This window comes from Vanellus vanellus (assembly GCF_965231255.1).
Source record: "Vanellus vanellus genome assembly, chromosome: 3".
NCBI classification, from domain to species: Eukaryota; Metazoa; Chordata; class Aves; order Charadriiformes; family Charadriidae; genus Vanellus; species Vanellus vanellus.
Window position 1 is genome coordinate 77434721 of NC_138907.1, and position 17063 is coordinate 77451783.

General features: G+C 44.3%; 1 protein-coding gene across 1 annotated transcript in view; it reads left to right on the top strand.

The window, feature by feature from the left end:
- Window positions 1–5091, top strand: part of CDK19 (cyclin dependent kinase 19) — a 130713-nt gene extending 125622 nt beyond the window's left edge. The window contains exon 13 of the mRNA XM_082480431.1: window positions 1653–5091. Coding sequence (XP_082336557.1) covers window positions 1653–1784 — 132 coding nt within the window. The 3' untranslated portion in view covers window positions 1785–5091. The remainder of the gene's footprint in view (window positions 1–1652) is intronic.
- Window positions 5092–17063: the final 11972 nt, after the last annotated feature.

A 17063-nucleotide genomic window follows, 5' to 3' on the forward strand; every position in this document is an offset into this window, starting at 1 on the left:
AAAACTTTCAGAATTTTGAGACAAATTCCAGGTTTCAGACACTCTCTTAACGATCTAACCATGCAGGCCATGCATCATCTGGTTATTAACAGCATCTGTGCCTGCTGGGAGACATCTCTTCCAAAGCCAGCATGCTGTTACCTCCCAAACTGACCCTGACAAACAAATGAAGTTATATTGATATTATATTGAGATACAGAGGTCTGCAAGATTGGACTGTTACCTCTCTGTCTAGCCTCACTGTGCTTCACCTGGAAAGCAACCTTCATATTCCTACATTAGACAGAACACAGAAAAAGTAATGTGATATGTTTAGGGTTTAGTATGTTTTACAATTTATGTAAAATTAAAGGTATAAAGCTATGTGCAGAAACAAAGGGCAGAAGTGTTTTACACTGTGTGTACAGTAGGTTCCTGCTGTTCATCATCCAGCTGAAAAGTTGTCAGGAGGCTTTCACAGCTTTCCTGGTTGGGATCTGATGGTTAGATGAGACCACCGATCAGGGTATTGCCTTCACTGAGCAGATGCGTGGCCTGTGGAGGATGTGGTATTCTTACAGATCCACTGTCTCCATGGGATTTCCAGTCAGAACTCAAACTTTTCCAGAGGCTTTCTGTAACTCGTAATCTGGATATTTAATCAGAATGTAGGTTCTTAACACTTTTCCTGTATGATTGCTGTTGACTCTTGGATGTAGCCAAGTAGAACCATCCACTAGACAGTGAACAGAACTCTATTGAATGGCTGCCTGACCCCGAACTTAACTTGGCTGGAAACAAACTGTTGGCTGACTGCAAATAGTTTTGGGGTTTTTTGTAGATTCTTCTTTCTTGCGGATTGGGGTGGGGGTTACCTTGCTAGAGAATCTTCTATTCATTGAGCAGTACTTTTCATGGAAAGTGGTTTTGCAGCTCATTATTAATTCTGGACAGGAAATGGATGTGGTAATAAACGGGCAAATTCAGCAGGCTGGAGGTCTGATCCATGAATTTGGCTTGTTGAGCTAACATCCCAAACAATGGAGGGGGAAAAAAACCAAACATTCAGGAAAATGATTGTTAGGTTATTGCACATACACATGCACATCTTTAAGCAGTTGTCCTTGCTTCCAGTAGATGAGGCAGCAGGTTGAAAGACTCACCTAAAATTGTATTGTTTTATCCTACTGGACATTTTTTCATTTAGATAAATTAAGTAACTCTTAGGTCATGGTTGTCTTTTTTTCAAAAACAGAATAAATAGTTTCTCTGTAACGTTTAGTGTTACCTATCTCAAAAAGGGTGTTAGTGGCTTAGTTTGTTTTTGCATTAATAGCACTTAAAATATTGATAGACATGTTTAAGAAACAGCTGAATTTTGAAATGGAGTCTGTTCTGTCTTGTCTTGTGTATTTTTCCTTCAAAAAATGAGTGTGTACATGCTGTACTTCTAGGTGTCTGCCAGTGACCTTGGGTATTTTGTGTGCTGTGTTAAGGCTAACTGCAGATCAGATTGATTACTTGTTTTATGGGACCTTAAACAGTAACACTGTTTGGTCAGCGTCTGAGACAGTCATATTTTAATGAGCTTCATAGAGGTTAAAAGTTTCCCGAACTGCATAGTCCTAACAGGCTGGTTTTCATTCCCCTGATCCCACTCTCTTTTCCTGCAGCACTCCAGCTCACGCCTGAGTTACCAAAGCAACATTCAGGGATCTTCTCAGTCCCAGAGTACAATGGGCTATTCCACGTCGTCTCAGCAGAGCTCCCAGTATCACCAATCTCATCAGTCCCACAGGTACTGAGAGGGCTAACAGACTGCACTCGGAAAGGAATGGACTAAAAGCCAGAAGACTCCAGCAATATGAAGTTCGTAACGATGAGAAGAACCAAAAATACAAACTATGATGCAGAATTAAAATTCACCATGACAAAAGGAAAACTTCGCTCACTGAAGACTTCCCTCCCCTGCCCTGTCCCCTGTCCCTTTATTGCCATAAAGGAGATTCTCGAAGTTTTCCTTCCTCCCTGCCCTTGCATGTGCTCCATTGTGGTTACTCTAATGAACCCTTCTGATCTGAACCCAGCACTTAACTTCTTTAACCTTTGGAATTTTGAAGGATTCCTGGTGCACCTTCCTTATGCTGTAGTGATTGCCATAAATCTCTCTTTTCAATCTCTTTGATGGGATTTTAAAGTTTTAAAATCTTGAACTCCCAGGCTTTCAAGCTTGTATATAGTTAGTTTTATACTAGGCAAACCAGTTTAGCTATACAGGTATATTGCACCTTTTTAAAGCACTATGTTATTTTCACAGGATATTACTGTTTTGCTCATGGATGTCAAGAACAGCAAAATTTTACTGTTCCAGAGTATTTTACTATTCTGTTTTTATTAGTCTAGTTTTCAGGCGAGGTCTTAAAAATAAAAAGTTTAAAAAATAAAATAAAATAAAAAAAGGAAAAGGAAAAAAGAAAAAAACCCACCCAAGTCTCTGCAGCGACAAATATGCTTCATGCTACTGGACTGAACGCCAAACAGATTGCTGATATTTCTTAACTCATTCACATTGAATTCTTGAAATCACAGTGATCGTGCTCTGACTAGTTTTAAATTAAGCATTATTTTAAATGAAACCAGGACAGTCACATAAAAAGGAGATGCTTTCAGGATCTGTTGGAACAGAAGAATGGAATGTCTTCCCAGGCTGGACACCAAAATAGTCAGGAAAATGTATTTACTGCCCTCAAGTCTCAGTAGGAATGTGGATGACGGGCTTGTTTTTCTGTTAAGCAGCTGATTAATGTATGTGAGAGTTCTATAAATTTAGCTTTCTTTCACATTCCTGAGTCAGTGTTCTAAATATAAAGGTGACAGAAATACTAAGACTTGCAAAAACAAATGCATTTAATCATTTTATGTTAGAATTAATAATTAAGAGAAATTCTTGTGCAGTTTGAAAAGCATGTTGAAAATTGTTCCTTTTTCATGTTTATAATGCATATTCTGTGTCCCTCACATTGCTGTGATTAACCCAGATTAGTTACACCAGATGCGCTTGATTGCACTGAAATGTTTCTTTTTCCCTAGAGCAAACATGTTTTGATTGTGCCTAAGGGCTGTAAGTGGATGGGTAGCTGGCAGAAAATCCCCAGTAAATAAGCGAGAGTTCAGAAGCATAATCAGAGGATCATTGTCCAACTTCTGCAACCACAGTTATTCGGAGAGACACAACATGTAATTTGGGACAGTTTCGTTTTTTTCCTTCAGCCTTCAGAAATCAGGCTGGGTCTTGTTGCAGAAAACCTGGAAAAATGCATTTAGAAAGCTACTAGCAATGTAACAGCAGCAAGCCTCTACAACTGGTGTCCGGAGAAGAGGTGAAGTGACAAGAGTTCATACGTAAATGGTTATTGTTACAGGCTTCTATACCGCAGTGTGTTCTCTTCTGTCCTGTGTCCGTACAAAAAAATGGTATATACCCTTACGCATTCACACTGATGTTGTGAGGAGACCTAGCAAGATGAGTAAATCTGTTTGCTCTGAGGAGAATGCTTTTCATCACAGCTGGGCACATACATGTTTCTATTGGATTTGATCTCCCGATCACCTTAAGTGCGCTCTTCTTCCTCAAACACGTGTTGTTTTCATACCTTTTGTGAACGGCTGGCTTGCTTTGGCCATATCTGCCATCATGTGGTTTTGACAATACCCAGCTTCTCTGGAAAAGCAACTAAAACCTGCCTTTGTCATCAAATGGGTAAGAAGGTGGTGAAAATTAAATGAAGCAATTTGAAGGAAAAAATTATTTCTGGGAAAAAAGAATCTCCCAAAGGATACTTTCGATGTGTAAACCGTGAAACGCTATATATTATATGTACCCTAGTAGCCTGATTGAAAGAACAGATTTTACTTGTTCATTTATTTTATTTCAAAGAGTCTGAGGTTACATTCTTTCCGTAACTGGACCGTCTCACCTCTTACTGATGTTAGAATGAGGTACCTTTGAGCTAATGGATATTTGGCCAATGCCATAAAGTAACATTTATTTTGTATTTTTGTGACTTGAGTGTCACATTTCTGGAAACTAACCTTTGGCAGAGTAATTTTTGTCTGCTCCTGTTCTTTTCACCCTTCTGTTCTCTCAAAATCCTTTTGTCTTTTCCATTATAGTTATCTAACATTTCTTCTTCCTACTGTGGCCTGCAGCTGATCATCAAAATTCATATAGCATCAGGAGGTGGCGAGGAGACATTTTAGCGCACGGTTAATTAAGGTGGGCTTTTGTGCCAATAAGGCAAAATCATGGTGTAGATTAATCTGTATGTAGAGTGTGAAACCTCACAGCAATGTGAGGAGCTTTAATTGAGCAAGCTTCCAGCTTCTAGAGCAACTGCCACAACCTCTCTAAGCTGAACCGGTGTTTCTGCCTTGGTTAGGTCTGAGAGACAACCCCACACTACTCCTCTCTAGCTTTTGTGTGCACATGTGAAGCAGAGTTGTCTTCTTCCGTTGCCTTCAAACTCACAACTGGGAGGAGAGTGAATAAAAGCAAAAGCATTTGCTGCAAAATGTAGGCTGTGCGCACTTTTCTAGTTCCTTCCTGGGCATGAAATAATTTGCCTTTTCTTGGGAGCTCGGCGTGCGTTTCTGGGGTGGGTGGCCGTCATAGTGGAAGAAGCCTTGCTTTCCAGGGGTCATCCCATCAGGTAAAAATGTTCCGCTTTCAGCAGTGAATCGTGCAGTGTGTCGTGGGAAGCCAGGACCACGTTATTTTTATGTTACTTTTTGCCTTTGCAGTTTCAGTAGTACTAATAGCTCTGTCTCTGCCCATAATCTTTACACCCTCACCGAAGTGTTTCACACCAGTACCGAGAGGCAGGTGACACCGGCAGAGCTGTCTTCTCCATCCCGGTCTCCTGGTGGGAGAGCGGGCCGCTGAGTACAGCTCTTGCCATCGTGGCTCAGAGGAAACAAATGTGTGGGGACTGAATGGGATGAGCAGCCTGGTAGTCCGTGTCGGTGAAGTTTATGTAGCGCAAACTGCACAATGAAGGAAAAATATAGGGAAAGCTGCGAGTCCTGCACTGTATCTGTGACACTGTATCTGGGGAGGGGGAGGGAAGAGCATTCGTAGCGGGAGGGGTGGCGGGAAGCTAGAAGTGTTCAAATATGTATAATATTTTATATAAACATAATAAGCTTAGTTCCCCTTCATAATCTTCAGGAATGGTACTTTAACACCATTAAGCAAAGAATTGTTTTAGGATTAAATAAATGTATTGTACATAAGGCCATACGTAATCTTCTAAAAATGTCGCCAGACAGGAGCGATGTCTATTACTATATGAAAAAAAAAGTCCTTAATGCACTGTTATCTCCTAAATATTTAGTAGTAAATTAATACTATTTAATTTTTTTAAAAATTTGTCTTGTGTAGACACTAAAAAGTATTACACAAAATCTGGACAGAACATGTCCTTTTTAACAGCAATTTAAAGAACTTTTTATATATGTAAGGTAGGAACTTTTCAAATTGTTTTAGTTGTATTTTCCCATGTTTACTATTTGTGGAAGTGTGCCTGTCTCTATTCAATTATTTTTTTTTCTAATAATTTCATGCACGCATCTTTCATTTTTGTAGTTTTCATTAGAAATTACTGTGTATGCGCCTCATGCTGCCACAAAACTTTGCCGCTCTAGATCTGTGGTGGCCACATTCGGCAGTGCCTGTGCCAATGGGCTAGCAAAACCACAAAGCAAAATACTTGTTTCTCGTTCTAGAGTTGAGAGTTTACTGCTTTTAAGTTGTCCTGATGTCACTCTTGAAATGACTGTTAAAACTAAACTATGGGTTCATTGCATTTATTTTATATTCTTGGTTGTAATGAAATGGAATTGACTTTGCTTCAGTGTGAATTTTTTTAATAAAATAATATACATTTGTAATAATAATAAAAAGTTCAAATCAAATAAGCGTGCTGAAAAGTTTTTGTAAACATTGGCTTGGGGCTACCAAGAGGGAGAATATAGCCCACAAAATTGCAGTTGTAATTACATTCAGGATGTTTATGATATCATACACCACACAAAACAAAGCTTGCAAAACCTCAGAGTTGAAATTACAGCTTTTGAACTGCCCACAAGGATATTCATGGGTATGTGTCTATCAAAATAGAATGAAGAAAACATAGAATATGTTAAATAAAATAGAATGGAAAACAGAATGGATGGGGTGGTTCTCTTAGGTTTTGCCTTTTTCTTAAAAGTATTCTGGCATGCCACACCGATGTCACTTGTTGAGTTTCATTATTATTTGTGTGACAATACTATAGATGTGTCTTCTGAAGAGAAAAAAAAAAAAAAAGCTGGTTTACTGCATTTGAAAGCTGAATGCCCTCTTACTTCTTCCTCCTGCTGGACCTTGGAGGATTTCAAGTATTTCAGGTGACAACATGGAAAGCACGCTTTAGAGCATATTGGTGGGTTTTCAAAGTGGGGTTTTGCGTGCTTTGCTGGTCCGTGTACTTCTGTTCCATGTAAACATTGTTTCACAGATGGATAGTTAACTTCTTCCAAAAACCCCACCTGCCTTCTCCATAACAGTTGCATGCATAAGAATGGTTGGGATTCACTTAACGCTACCAGTCGCATTAAGAAAGAGGCTTTGTTTTCTGATGTGCCTTTTGCACAAGGGTGAGAATAAGAAGTAGCCTTTTGCACAGAAGCTTAGTTTGTGCCTCTGACACCTCATGGATAAAGAGCTGTTGCTTCAGCCTCATTGCAGCTGAGCATCCCCAGCTCTATACCCCTCATAGTTTCCTTTCTGCTTCTGCTGTCCTGTTTGTTGTCCTTAAAGCCTCTGATGTTGGCTCTGTCTCAATCTTTGTTCTTCTACAGCCTCTCTCACTCTTTCCTACCTGGTCATGCAATTTACAGCCTAATCCAGCCTCATCATATTGATCTGACTTATGGTGTCATCTCTTTTACTGTTGCAGAGTGGGTTGTTGGGTTGTTTATTAGGCTCTTGCTTCGACTTGTTGCTTTCTGCTTTGCGTTACTGCCCTGGCTCTGCCATCTCTGTTGCATTACATGTAGAGCTGCTCTCTTCACTTGCACATCGTTGCTAAAGCCTGCTGTTACCCCATCCCTCTTACTCAAATCAAGAAGTTATCTAAGTTATCTCCTGGTCTAATTATCCCATCGGGTCAACCTCTACACCACCCCCCCCACCCCCCACCCCCCCCCCTTTTAGATTTCCAAATAAGCATTTTTATACTGTGTTTCCAATTGCCCATTGTTCCAGAAGACCTATTGCATAAATTTCTTAAAAATTCTCCCTTGGGTGTCTTCTGCATCCCTCTGTAAAACCCTTTGGCTTTGATGTCTACAGAAGTTTAGTATTTTAAGCTACAGGTGGGCTATAAGTTGCACTGATTGTGTTAACAAAAAATTGTCCCAGTGTTTCATTACACTGTCCAGTCTATCTGCATCCGTCACCTGCCTGTACACCCATTGTAAGCTCCCTGACACAGGAACAGTCATTTTGTCCTGATACAGTAGCTTCATCACTGGCGCTTGCAGGGACTCTCTAAAGCAAATAATAATCACTGTAATATCATGGGGGTTTACTACTGGACAACATGCAGTAGTAGCGTGATGAGTAATTTCTGTGTGCTGTTTGAACACAAAAAGCATCATATTGGTGCCAAGTATCAATTTGATCGGGCTAAGCATGGAACTTGAGCAAGCATTGTTCCGACAGCCAGCAAAGGTTAATGATGGTTTACCTGTAATGGTTTTTTGTTTGTTTGGGTTTTTTTTTCTTTGAACAGGCAGGTACTGCTTTTTTACATTCCAGAGAACTTCATGCCCTTGTTTATGATCACAGAAAAAACAGAAGCTTTGGTTTATTTTGGTATTTTTGTAGTAATGTAGAAAAATATTATTGCATGATTGCTACGCTGATTTTTTTCATTTGCAAGAAACATTTATTAGAACAATAATTGTTCGAGGTAGATTTAAAACCACCACCAAGGTTATGAAAGATGTGTGTACAGTCATAGCTGAGCTGCTGGAATTGCTGTGGGAGTACCATAGTTGTTATGTAACAGATATCCAAGATAATCCACAGTAGGTGTTTAGAAAAATAATGATTGTTATTATTTGAAGTCTGAAAGTAATGCCAACCTACCTAATAATTTTTTATAACGTGCTTGCCTTGGAATACTGCTATGGGATCGGTTTTTCCAGCTTTGTATACCAGCATACTGGTAAGTGTATTGGAGGGACTGTAACAGGCCATTTCTGTGATTATTTTGTAATTTGTTCTTCGAAGTGTCTTGAAGAGGACAGAAAATTTGAGTGTGTGTAACTGGTACGTGTACATTGCATACATTGAACACATGGCTGGATTAAATATTCAGCAATACACTCCTTTAGCTAAAATGTCTGTTGATGATGTTTAGTGAGATGTTATGTGAAATCTCCAACTGGTGTTTGAAGTCGTTGCGGAAAGGATACCAGTCCATTAGCAGAGTAGAGTTTTGCTTTGCTTACACTAGCAGTAAATGCTGTAAATATATTAGTAAAGGAGAATCTGCATTATTTTTTTTAATACAACTTTTTAAAATAAGGAACAAAAAAGATCAGGTATCTGTTACTGAGTTTCGGATGTGCCGTGGTAGCCAGCAATAATACATTTTATGCAGTTGCCATCCCACAAGACTAATCATGTGTCTTAAATAATAAAAAAAAAAACAATAAGCAAAGCATTGAAGAAAGGAATTCTTCTTACCTATCATCATCAGACAAAGTTTTAATTATGGACCAGATCCTACCGAATGATGCATGCTCAGACGTCCTTTCCACAGTCTGCATTTGAGCCTACATTGGTAGGTTTCTTCCCCACATCCACAAATAGGAACTCCTTGGGATGTTAAGAAAAAACAAGGTGGGGGAGGGGACTGGAAGTGTGCAGCCTTTTGATTTTGTAGCAAACTTTTAATTCTATCAAGTCTAGGTGTCCAAAGTTCTCCAGAATATGATGAACTTTTAAATACACTTAAATGTGTATTTTTAACATTTATATTGTTAAAAATACTTTCTGCCCTTATCTGGGCAATGTGGCACAGCCCTGCTCTGGAAAGATGACCTCTAACTCTGCATGCCTGGCCTGGGCAGGGGCAGGGTTGTCAGTTCAGAGTCTTGCAGACAATTTTACACAAGTGGACGCTGAACTTTAACCTGTAAGCTTAGGTCACGCAGGTCTATGGAAAAGCAATCAGCTTTTAAAGAAAACATACTTCCTTGGCTGAAAGGTGAGCCAGAGAACTGCAAAATTAAAGGCTTAAAGTCTCTCCGTAAAAGGCTCCCGTAGTCCTCCAGTTTGACAGTGCTATGAGATGATTGTAAATGGTCAGATCATATTATTATTGCTAGGCTGTGCAGTTCAAAAACATCTGTTGTTGGTCTTGCCGTTACCTAATATGATGTAGAATGAGTAGTTTGTGAAATTATGATTTTCTGTTTTCAACCTATTTTAATTGTGTGACTCGTTCTTGCAGTGGTACAGAAGAAAGGAGGACAGTTTCCAATAGTTTGGTTTTGGCAGTAAAACTCAGAAGGTTAACTTGCTAACAAAGAACCACCAAAGGAGATGAGGTTTCTCCCTTGCTGGTGTCCTCCTTTCGCTGCATCAGAGGAAATTCAAGCAGGCAGATCATGTCACGGTGTTGTGTAGTAACTGCAGTTCTTGGGAAACATTTGAGTTTGAAAGAGAAATGTTTATCTTGTAAGTGTAGCATCACAACGGTAGAAGGTATACCTAGTGAAGTTGACAGGAGTGAGTTACCTTTACAAAATTCCCTGCACATAGCAAGCAGACTGACTCAATCATGTCAAGTTTATAGACGTTGGTCTCACCAACCCATAAATGCATAAAAATCTGCATGGTTTATGGTTTCAAAATATTCCCCCTGTTTTGTTTAAACGTTTAAAAGTTTCTTGAAGCTTGCAGTATCCCACAAGCATAGAAATAAATCCCTACCCATTTAAGAAACAATGGGGATATCTACTAACGCACCCTGGTGGCTATGTCCCAATGGAGATTATAAAGAGTTGCTTCTACATCGTGCTGCTGCTGCTGGATGAAAGCTGGAAGTCCTCTGTGACTTTGAGACAGTCGGTTCTGGGAAGCAGGAATGAAGTAACTTCTGTTATCGTCCAGAGTGATATTAGAGCTGTTTAAATGTATTTGAGTCATCTGAGATTGTGACGTGTATCATATTTGCGCAGTGGCTGTACACTTTCATCTCCAAGAACTCAATCTTGCACGATAACATTTGCATATATTGTCGGTGGAGAAATGCCCAACTGTGGCTTGTTAATGTAAATCTTATAAAATACTTGTCAGTGGATCATGTGTGCTGGAGGACATAAGAAACGACCTGCCAGCTAGATCAGAAGCAGGCATGTTCTTTCCCACCTAACGTGCCAAACTCATATATCAGTCGTAGTGCGTCATGCTTTTATTAATACACAGTGGTGGTGCTATTCCAAGACTGCATTACCACGGCAGCTTCTCATGTATCAGAGCTGAGGTAATCCAGTTGTATTCTACCTAGTTCCTTCGTGATGTTTTGCATATGACTGTGGGGAGACCAGCACTTCACTGGTCTGTGACTCTGGATAGTCTCTACACTACCTTGAAAATGAAATCAAAAGAGCATCATAGCAGTATTCAGTCTTGCCCTTGTGTGGACTGAGACCCCAGTGCATGTGACATGGCATACTTGTGGAAGAGACGTGGGAAGAGAGTGGGAAGGATCCCTACTTCTGTGGGATCAGGGATGGTCTCTGGATACAATACATGTGGATCTCAAAGCAAAATGCACTTTTGCTTTTGGGTTTCAGGATCTTGCTAGACAGATGAACTCCAGCAGTATGCTCATTTAAATTATGATATGTCCTAAGTTTGTTTAGGCCAGCATGGCTAATAAAACCACATTGATATTGATAGTCATCTGTCGCCTCTTAAATTTAAAAAGAAAAAAGACTAACCAAGTTTCCTGTGCCTTGCGCCTCTCGCGCACATATCCAAATGTGGACCTAAGGAATAATTTGTTTCCCAAAAGTGCAGTGACACAACAGGATACCCTGTGCAGCCAGAATAGCTATGCATCCTAAATATAACAGCGCTGAGCATTCACAGAGCAGGTTTCAGGTTTACACCCAGTACCGCAGCTTTGGATGTTCGGGGCCAGACGTCCCCACCGTGTAACAGGATTGCTTCCTTCAGCTGGGTGTGGGACCAGCTCCCAGCCCCGTCGCTGCTGGTGGGGAACGCAGTTACCTGGCCCAGACCCACCTCCTCCCAGCCAGAACCATCCTTCCTGCAAGAGGCAGTGATCTGTGCCACGGGCAGGTTTCTCAGCCCCTGCACGGACCCCGGCACCCGTCTCATGTGGAGGTTTGCTACTGTGGATGTTTGCAAACTACTGAGCAAGTTGGTCCTCTGAGAGGGTCTGGAAGCAGTGGGGTCGGCGCAGAGGTCCCCCTCTTGGGTTGCAGCTGCGGTGGTGAACACAACGCGCCATCGCTGGGCGGCTCCGACTGCAAGGCCCACGTGCGGAGATGCGAAGGGAGATTTTTCCAGCCCCCAGGAGCAACGGGCCCACCTTACGCAAGCTGTCGGCACACGTTGCAGGCAGTGGGCGTCTTGGGAAAGTCCCAGAAGTGCCTGGGGCAGGCAGGGAGAGGGGTAGCAGTGCTGCTGGGCTGCTCTCCTATCTGGGACAGAGAGGCTCTGGTGGTGGTGGTCTGCTTTCTCAGGTGCTTTAAAAACAAGTGGTGCTTCAGAAAAACTCTCTGGACGTCCGCCACGGAGCCTGGTTGCAATTCCTGCCTTTGCAAATTAGAGCACAAGCAGCTGAAAGCGTGAAAAAGCCTTTGAGCCAGAAGCGAGGTGCCAGCCAGTGCAGCGATGGGCATGTTGCACGCCGCCTCTCCTCCCCACGCACACCTCTCCCAAGGGCCTCCGGGCAGGAGAGGCAGAGGTGGAAGGTGCCACGTGCGGACCAGCTCACTCCTGACTGCAGAAAGGTGACGCACTGAGTTGCCACAGCTCCGTGGAGTGGGCCTGCGGAACCCATCTTCCAACATGTTTCAGGCCCTGACGTTTCTTAGAGGATCTGATGAGTCCCACGCATGGGTGAGGGTAGGACTTTTGGAAGTGTTTTGAAGCGTGTCCTCCTACTTCTCTGCAGTGCCCCAGCTCCAGACCTCATTTTGCTGCATTTAAGGTCTGTCCTGCAAAAGGGTCACACAGTAACTGGCAGTTCACTGGATTTGGAGGAGGTCTGATCCCCCTTGATCTCTTCTTCCCTGCCCTGTTCTCACCTCCTAGGACTGCTGTAAGCTTTGGCTAAAATGCCCCTCTTCATACCATGGCTCAGCTTTGCCCGGTCCTAACAAACCCTCTTCTCCAGATGCCTGGCAGCCTCCACCTGGGAATACCATTTTATGGCTAATGGTAGATGCATTAAAAAAAAGGAGTATATTCAGATAGCCCTTAGGTGGTTTGTTTCACTTTGCTTTTACTGCCGGGGAGGATATTCTGCTGCCAGTACTGCTCGGGTCCTGGCAGTTCTGGGGACCTGTCTGACAGCTCTGGTGTCCATCAGGACATATAACTTTACAGCACATGTTTCAGAGCACAGCCTGAACCCTCTTGGGATTATTGTCTTCAAACTCTCTTACATATTATACTGTTGTGGATGGAAGCATCAGGCGCCTCGTGGGAGACTACTGAGGAAGCTAGAAAGGAAAGAAAAGTCCTACATGGGAGAGAGCCAGCCAGTTCAGCAGTATGGCAGACATCGTCTGCTGTGAAGCTGGATCTTCTGTTTGGTGGACATGAGTCTTGCAGAGAAAATGCATCTTGTTGACTTGCAAGTCCAATAGAAAGACTGGTGGAAACTCAGACTCCTTGGCCAGGCAAAAGAAAGTCTGCAAATGCCGTGCTCATGCGGGGCTCCTACCAGCCCCTCTGGATTAGGTGAGGCGTGGTTTGTGCAAGCCCCCCACCAGCAGGAAGCTGCTGCCTCTGTAAATCACCTGCTGGGTGGGCAGCCTTGTCTCACCAAGGGAGGGAGGGAAGGCAGCAGAGGGGCTGAAGCAAGAAGGGAGTCTCCGGTAATGTGTTGCAGGGCTGCAGGATGACTTGCTGCCTCAGAGGGATCTGGACAGGCTGGATTGATGGGCCGAGGCCAATGGTATGAGGTTCAACAAGGCCAAGGGCCGGGTCCTGCACGTGGGTCACAACAACCCCATGCAGCGCTACAGGATTGGGGCAGATTGGCTGGAAAGCTGCCCTGCAGAAAAGGACCTGGGGGTGTTGGTGGACAGCCAGCTGAATATAAGCTGGCAGTGTGCCCAGGTGGCCAAAAAGACCAATAGCATCCTGGCCTGTATCAGGAATAGTGTGGCCAGCAGGACTAGGGAAGTGAATGTCTCCCTCATTTGGTAATGGTGAGGCCATACCTCAAGTACTGTGTTCAGTTTTGGGCCCCTCACTACAAGAAGGATGTTAAGGTGTTGGAGCATGTCCAGAGAAGGGCAACAAAGCTGGTGAGGGGTCTGAAGCACAAGTCTTATGAGGAGCAGCTGAGGGAACTGGGGTTGTTTAGCCTGGAGAAAAGGAGGCTGAGGGGAGGAGCCCTTATGGCTCTCTACAACTACCTGAAAGGAGGTTGTAGCGAGGTGGGGGTTGGTCTCTTCTCCCTGGTGACAAGTGATAGGACGAGAGGTAACAGCCTCAAGTTGTGCCAGGGGAGGTTTAGATTGGATATTAGGAAAAAATTCTTCACTGAAAAGGTTATCAGGCATTGGAACAGGCTGCCCAGGGAAGTGGTTGAGTCACCATTCCTGAAGGTATTTAAAATGTGTAGATGTAGTGCTGAGGGACATGGTTTAGTGGTAACTTGGCAGTGTTACATTTACGGTTGGACTCTATGATCTTAAGTATCTCTTCCAACCAAAACTATTCTATAATGCTAAAGAGGAAGGAGGGGCCTGGCTCCCCCTCGTGCTCTGCAGAGAGGAACCCTTAGCACCCCACTGGCATCATCTTCTTGGCCTCCTCCCTCTGTAGCCCCACCTGCCCACCCCAAAGTCCCAGGTGGCAGCTGCTTTGGGGGAAGACTACCAGCAAAAAACCTACACTGACTAGAATGACTTTCCCACTCTGGAAGAAGATGGCAAGAGCTGGACCTTTCTGAGAAAGCCCTTGAAAATGAGCACTTTTGCTTCCCTTTGCAGGTGCTGACAGGGAATGAGCACAGGGTTATTTGTGGAGGATGTGAACAAACCCTTCCAGAGTCTATTAGAGGGACTGATATCCTGGGAGGGGGGAGAGAGGTGGGGAAGGCTGCCAGGCCTCTGGGGGTGCTCTTTTATATTTCATTTATGATCTGTTGATTTGCATCTGGCTGGGGTTTGAGCCCATATGATTCACGTTCACACGGGCAGGTGGGAGCGGCTCCATTATTTTCTTTTGAATCACCCCACATTTCTCTGTCACCAGAACATGTTTTAACAGCCACATGTTTGTGTGCACGTGTGCATGTGTGTGTGCGTGCAAGACTCAGCGAGCCTGGTGGGAACAGGCTAGGTTGACTTTGTCTCAGCTTGGTGGACTTGGCAGTGTTAGGTTTACAGTTGCACTCAATGATCTTAAAGGACTTTTCCAACCTAAATGAATTTGTGATTCTATGATAGAACCATAAGCAAGGAGTTTCTCCTGGCTTCTGTTTTTTAAACAAGGTTCTCCAGCAAGGGGTGAGGACCCCCTTTTTGACTGCTCTGCTGGGCTCTGGGAACACCAGCATGCTTGTTCTCCTTGCTGCATAGCTGGGCAGTGTGAGCCTGCAGCACTCACTGCTGTTGGACCTCAGTGGTGGTGGGATCGTCACAGACCCGTGGTTCCCACCCACTGTCCAGAGACATGTGGACTAAAATTTTCTTGCCTGTTGTATTGTGAAGCCTAAAGCAGTAAGTCAGTTCTGACCTGTTTAATATAAAGAGTATAACTAAATCTAGCTACATGTAAGCAGGGCTGTGTTGGGCAGCAGCCTCTTGGAGGAGGATTTGGAGTCAGAAGACAGGTTTATTGTCTCACACCACTGTGTTTAGGGGAATCATAGAATCATAGAATTGCTGAGGTTGGAAGGGACCTTTAAGATCATCAAGTCCAACCATTAACCTACCCTGACAAAACCACTTCTAAAGCATGTCCCCAAGTACCACATCTACCCTTTTTTTAAATACCTCCAGGGATGGCGAATCCACCACCTCCCTGGGCAGCCTATTCCAATGTTTAATAATCCTTTCAGTGAAAAATTTTTTCCTAATATCCAATCTAAACCTCCCCTGACATAACTTGAACCCATTTCCTCTCGTCCTATCACTTGTCACCAGGGAGAAGAGGTCAGCCCCCACCTCTCTACAACCTCCTTCCAGGTAGTTGTAGAGAGTGATAAGGTCTCCCCTCAGCCTCCTCTCCTCCAGACTAAACAACCCCAGTTCCCTCAATCATTTCTCATAAAACTTGTGCTCCAGACCCCTCACCAGCTTCGTAGCCCTTCTCTGGACACACTCCAACACCTCAATGTCCTTGTAGTGAGGGGCCCAAAACTGAATGCAGTACTCGAGGTGCTGTAAAGCTGTAAAAAAGGTCCGAGTACCTTTGGTACTTGGTAAAAAAGGTACCAGTGCCGAGTACAGGGGGAGGGTTGCTTCCCTAGTCCTGCTCACCACACTATTCCTGATACAGGCTAGGGTGCTATTGGTCTTTTTGGCCACCTGGGCACACTGCCAGCTCATATTCAGCCGGCAATCCACCAACACCCCCAGGTCCTTTTCTGCAGGGCAGCTTTCCAGCCACTCTGCCCCAATCCTGTAGCGCTGCATGGGGTTGTTGTGACCCACGTGCAGGACCCGGCCCTTGGCCTTGTTGAACCTCATACCATTGGCCTTGGCCCATCAATCCAGCCTGTCCAGATCCCTCTGCAGAGCCATCCTACCCTCAAGCAGATCAACATGCCCACCTAGCTTAGTGTCATCTGTGAATTTAGTGAGGGTGCATTCAATCCCCTCATCCAGATCATTGATAAAGATATTAAAGACAACTGGCCCCTCACAGTGGGAGCACCACTATGAGACAACAACCTCAGCTGGGGGCACACCCAGGCCAAGAGAGATGATGGTGGTATGGCTCACAGCAGTAATATGACAGTGTTCACCAGAAGCTGCTCTGTGAAGCTGCTCATCGCGAAGTGCAAACCTCCCCCCTCAGGAGGGTTGTTGAAAGCTCCGAAAGCAACGTGAGCCTGGGAGCAAAGGGCCTGAAATCTCTCTGAGTCACTGCTAACCTGAAGGCATAGGCCCATCCTGTGGAGACACAGTGTAGGGTGGCCAAGGGCTGGGCTGCAGCAAGTTCAGGCATCAGAACAGTAGAGCTGTCACTGTCCCAAACCCCAGCTCTGCTTGGAGGAGGAGTGCCCAGCAGGTACTGCTGCAAGGGGGGTGGCTGTCCTGGCTTGGAGGAACCATTGTAGTCCTTGGGGGAACACGTGTAGAAGATGAGAGGCATGGGGCAGCATGCACCCGGTGCCCCTCGAGGGCTGGGCTGTAGCTCCCATCATGCTTGGAGAAGACAGCAGCCCTACATCTGTGTGGGGAGCACACCAGCCTGCATGTTGTGTGTGTGCGGACAGGGCAGATGTGGCCAGGCTGGTGTGATGCTGTGGTCAGCAGTCCCCCCAGATACCAGCTGGCCACTGGCACTGGCAATGGGAGAGAGAAAACCCACTGGTCATGCTGGTTAACCACAGCCTGGGAGAGATGTTTAACTCCTCAGAGCTGCTACGTATGCATCTGCAAGGGGAGATCCATAGTGAGAAACACCTCGGGCTGTGAGCACCCAGGCCCTGCATGTCGAAGGTGCCAGAGCATGAATAACGTACCGGCTACGTACAACACCCTTTGGCAGCTGGTGAGAGTATGTGCAACCTGGAGGAGGGAGA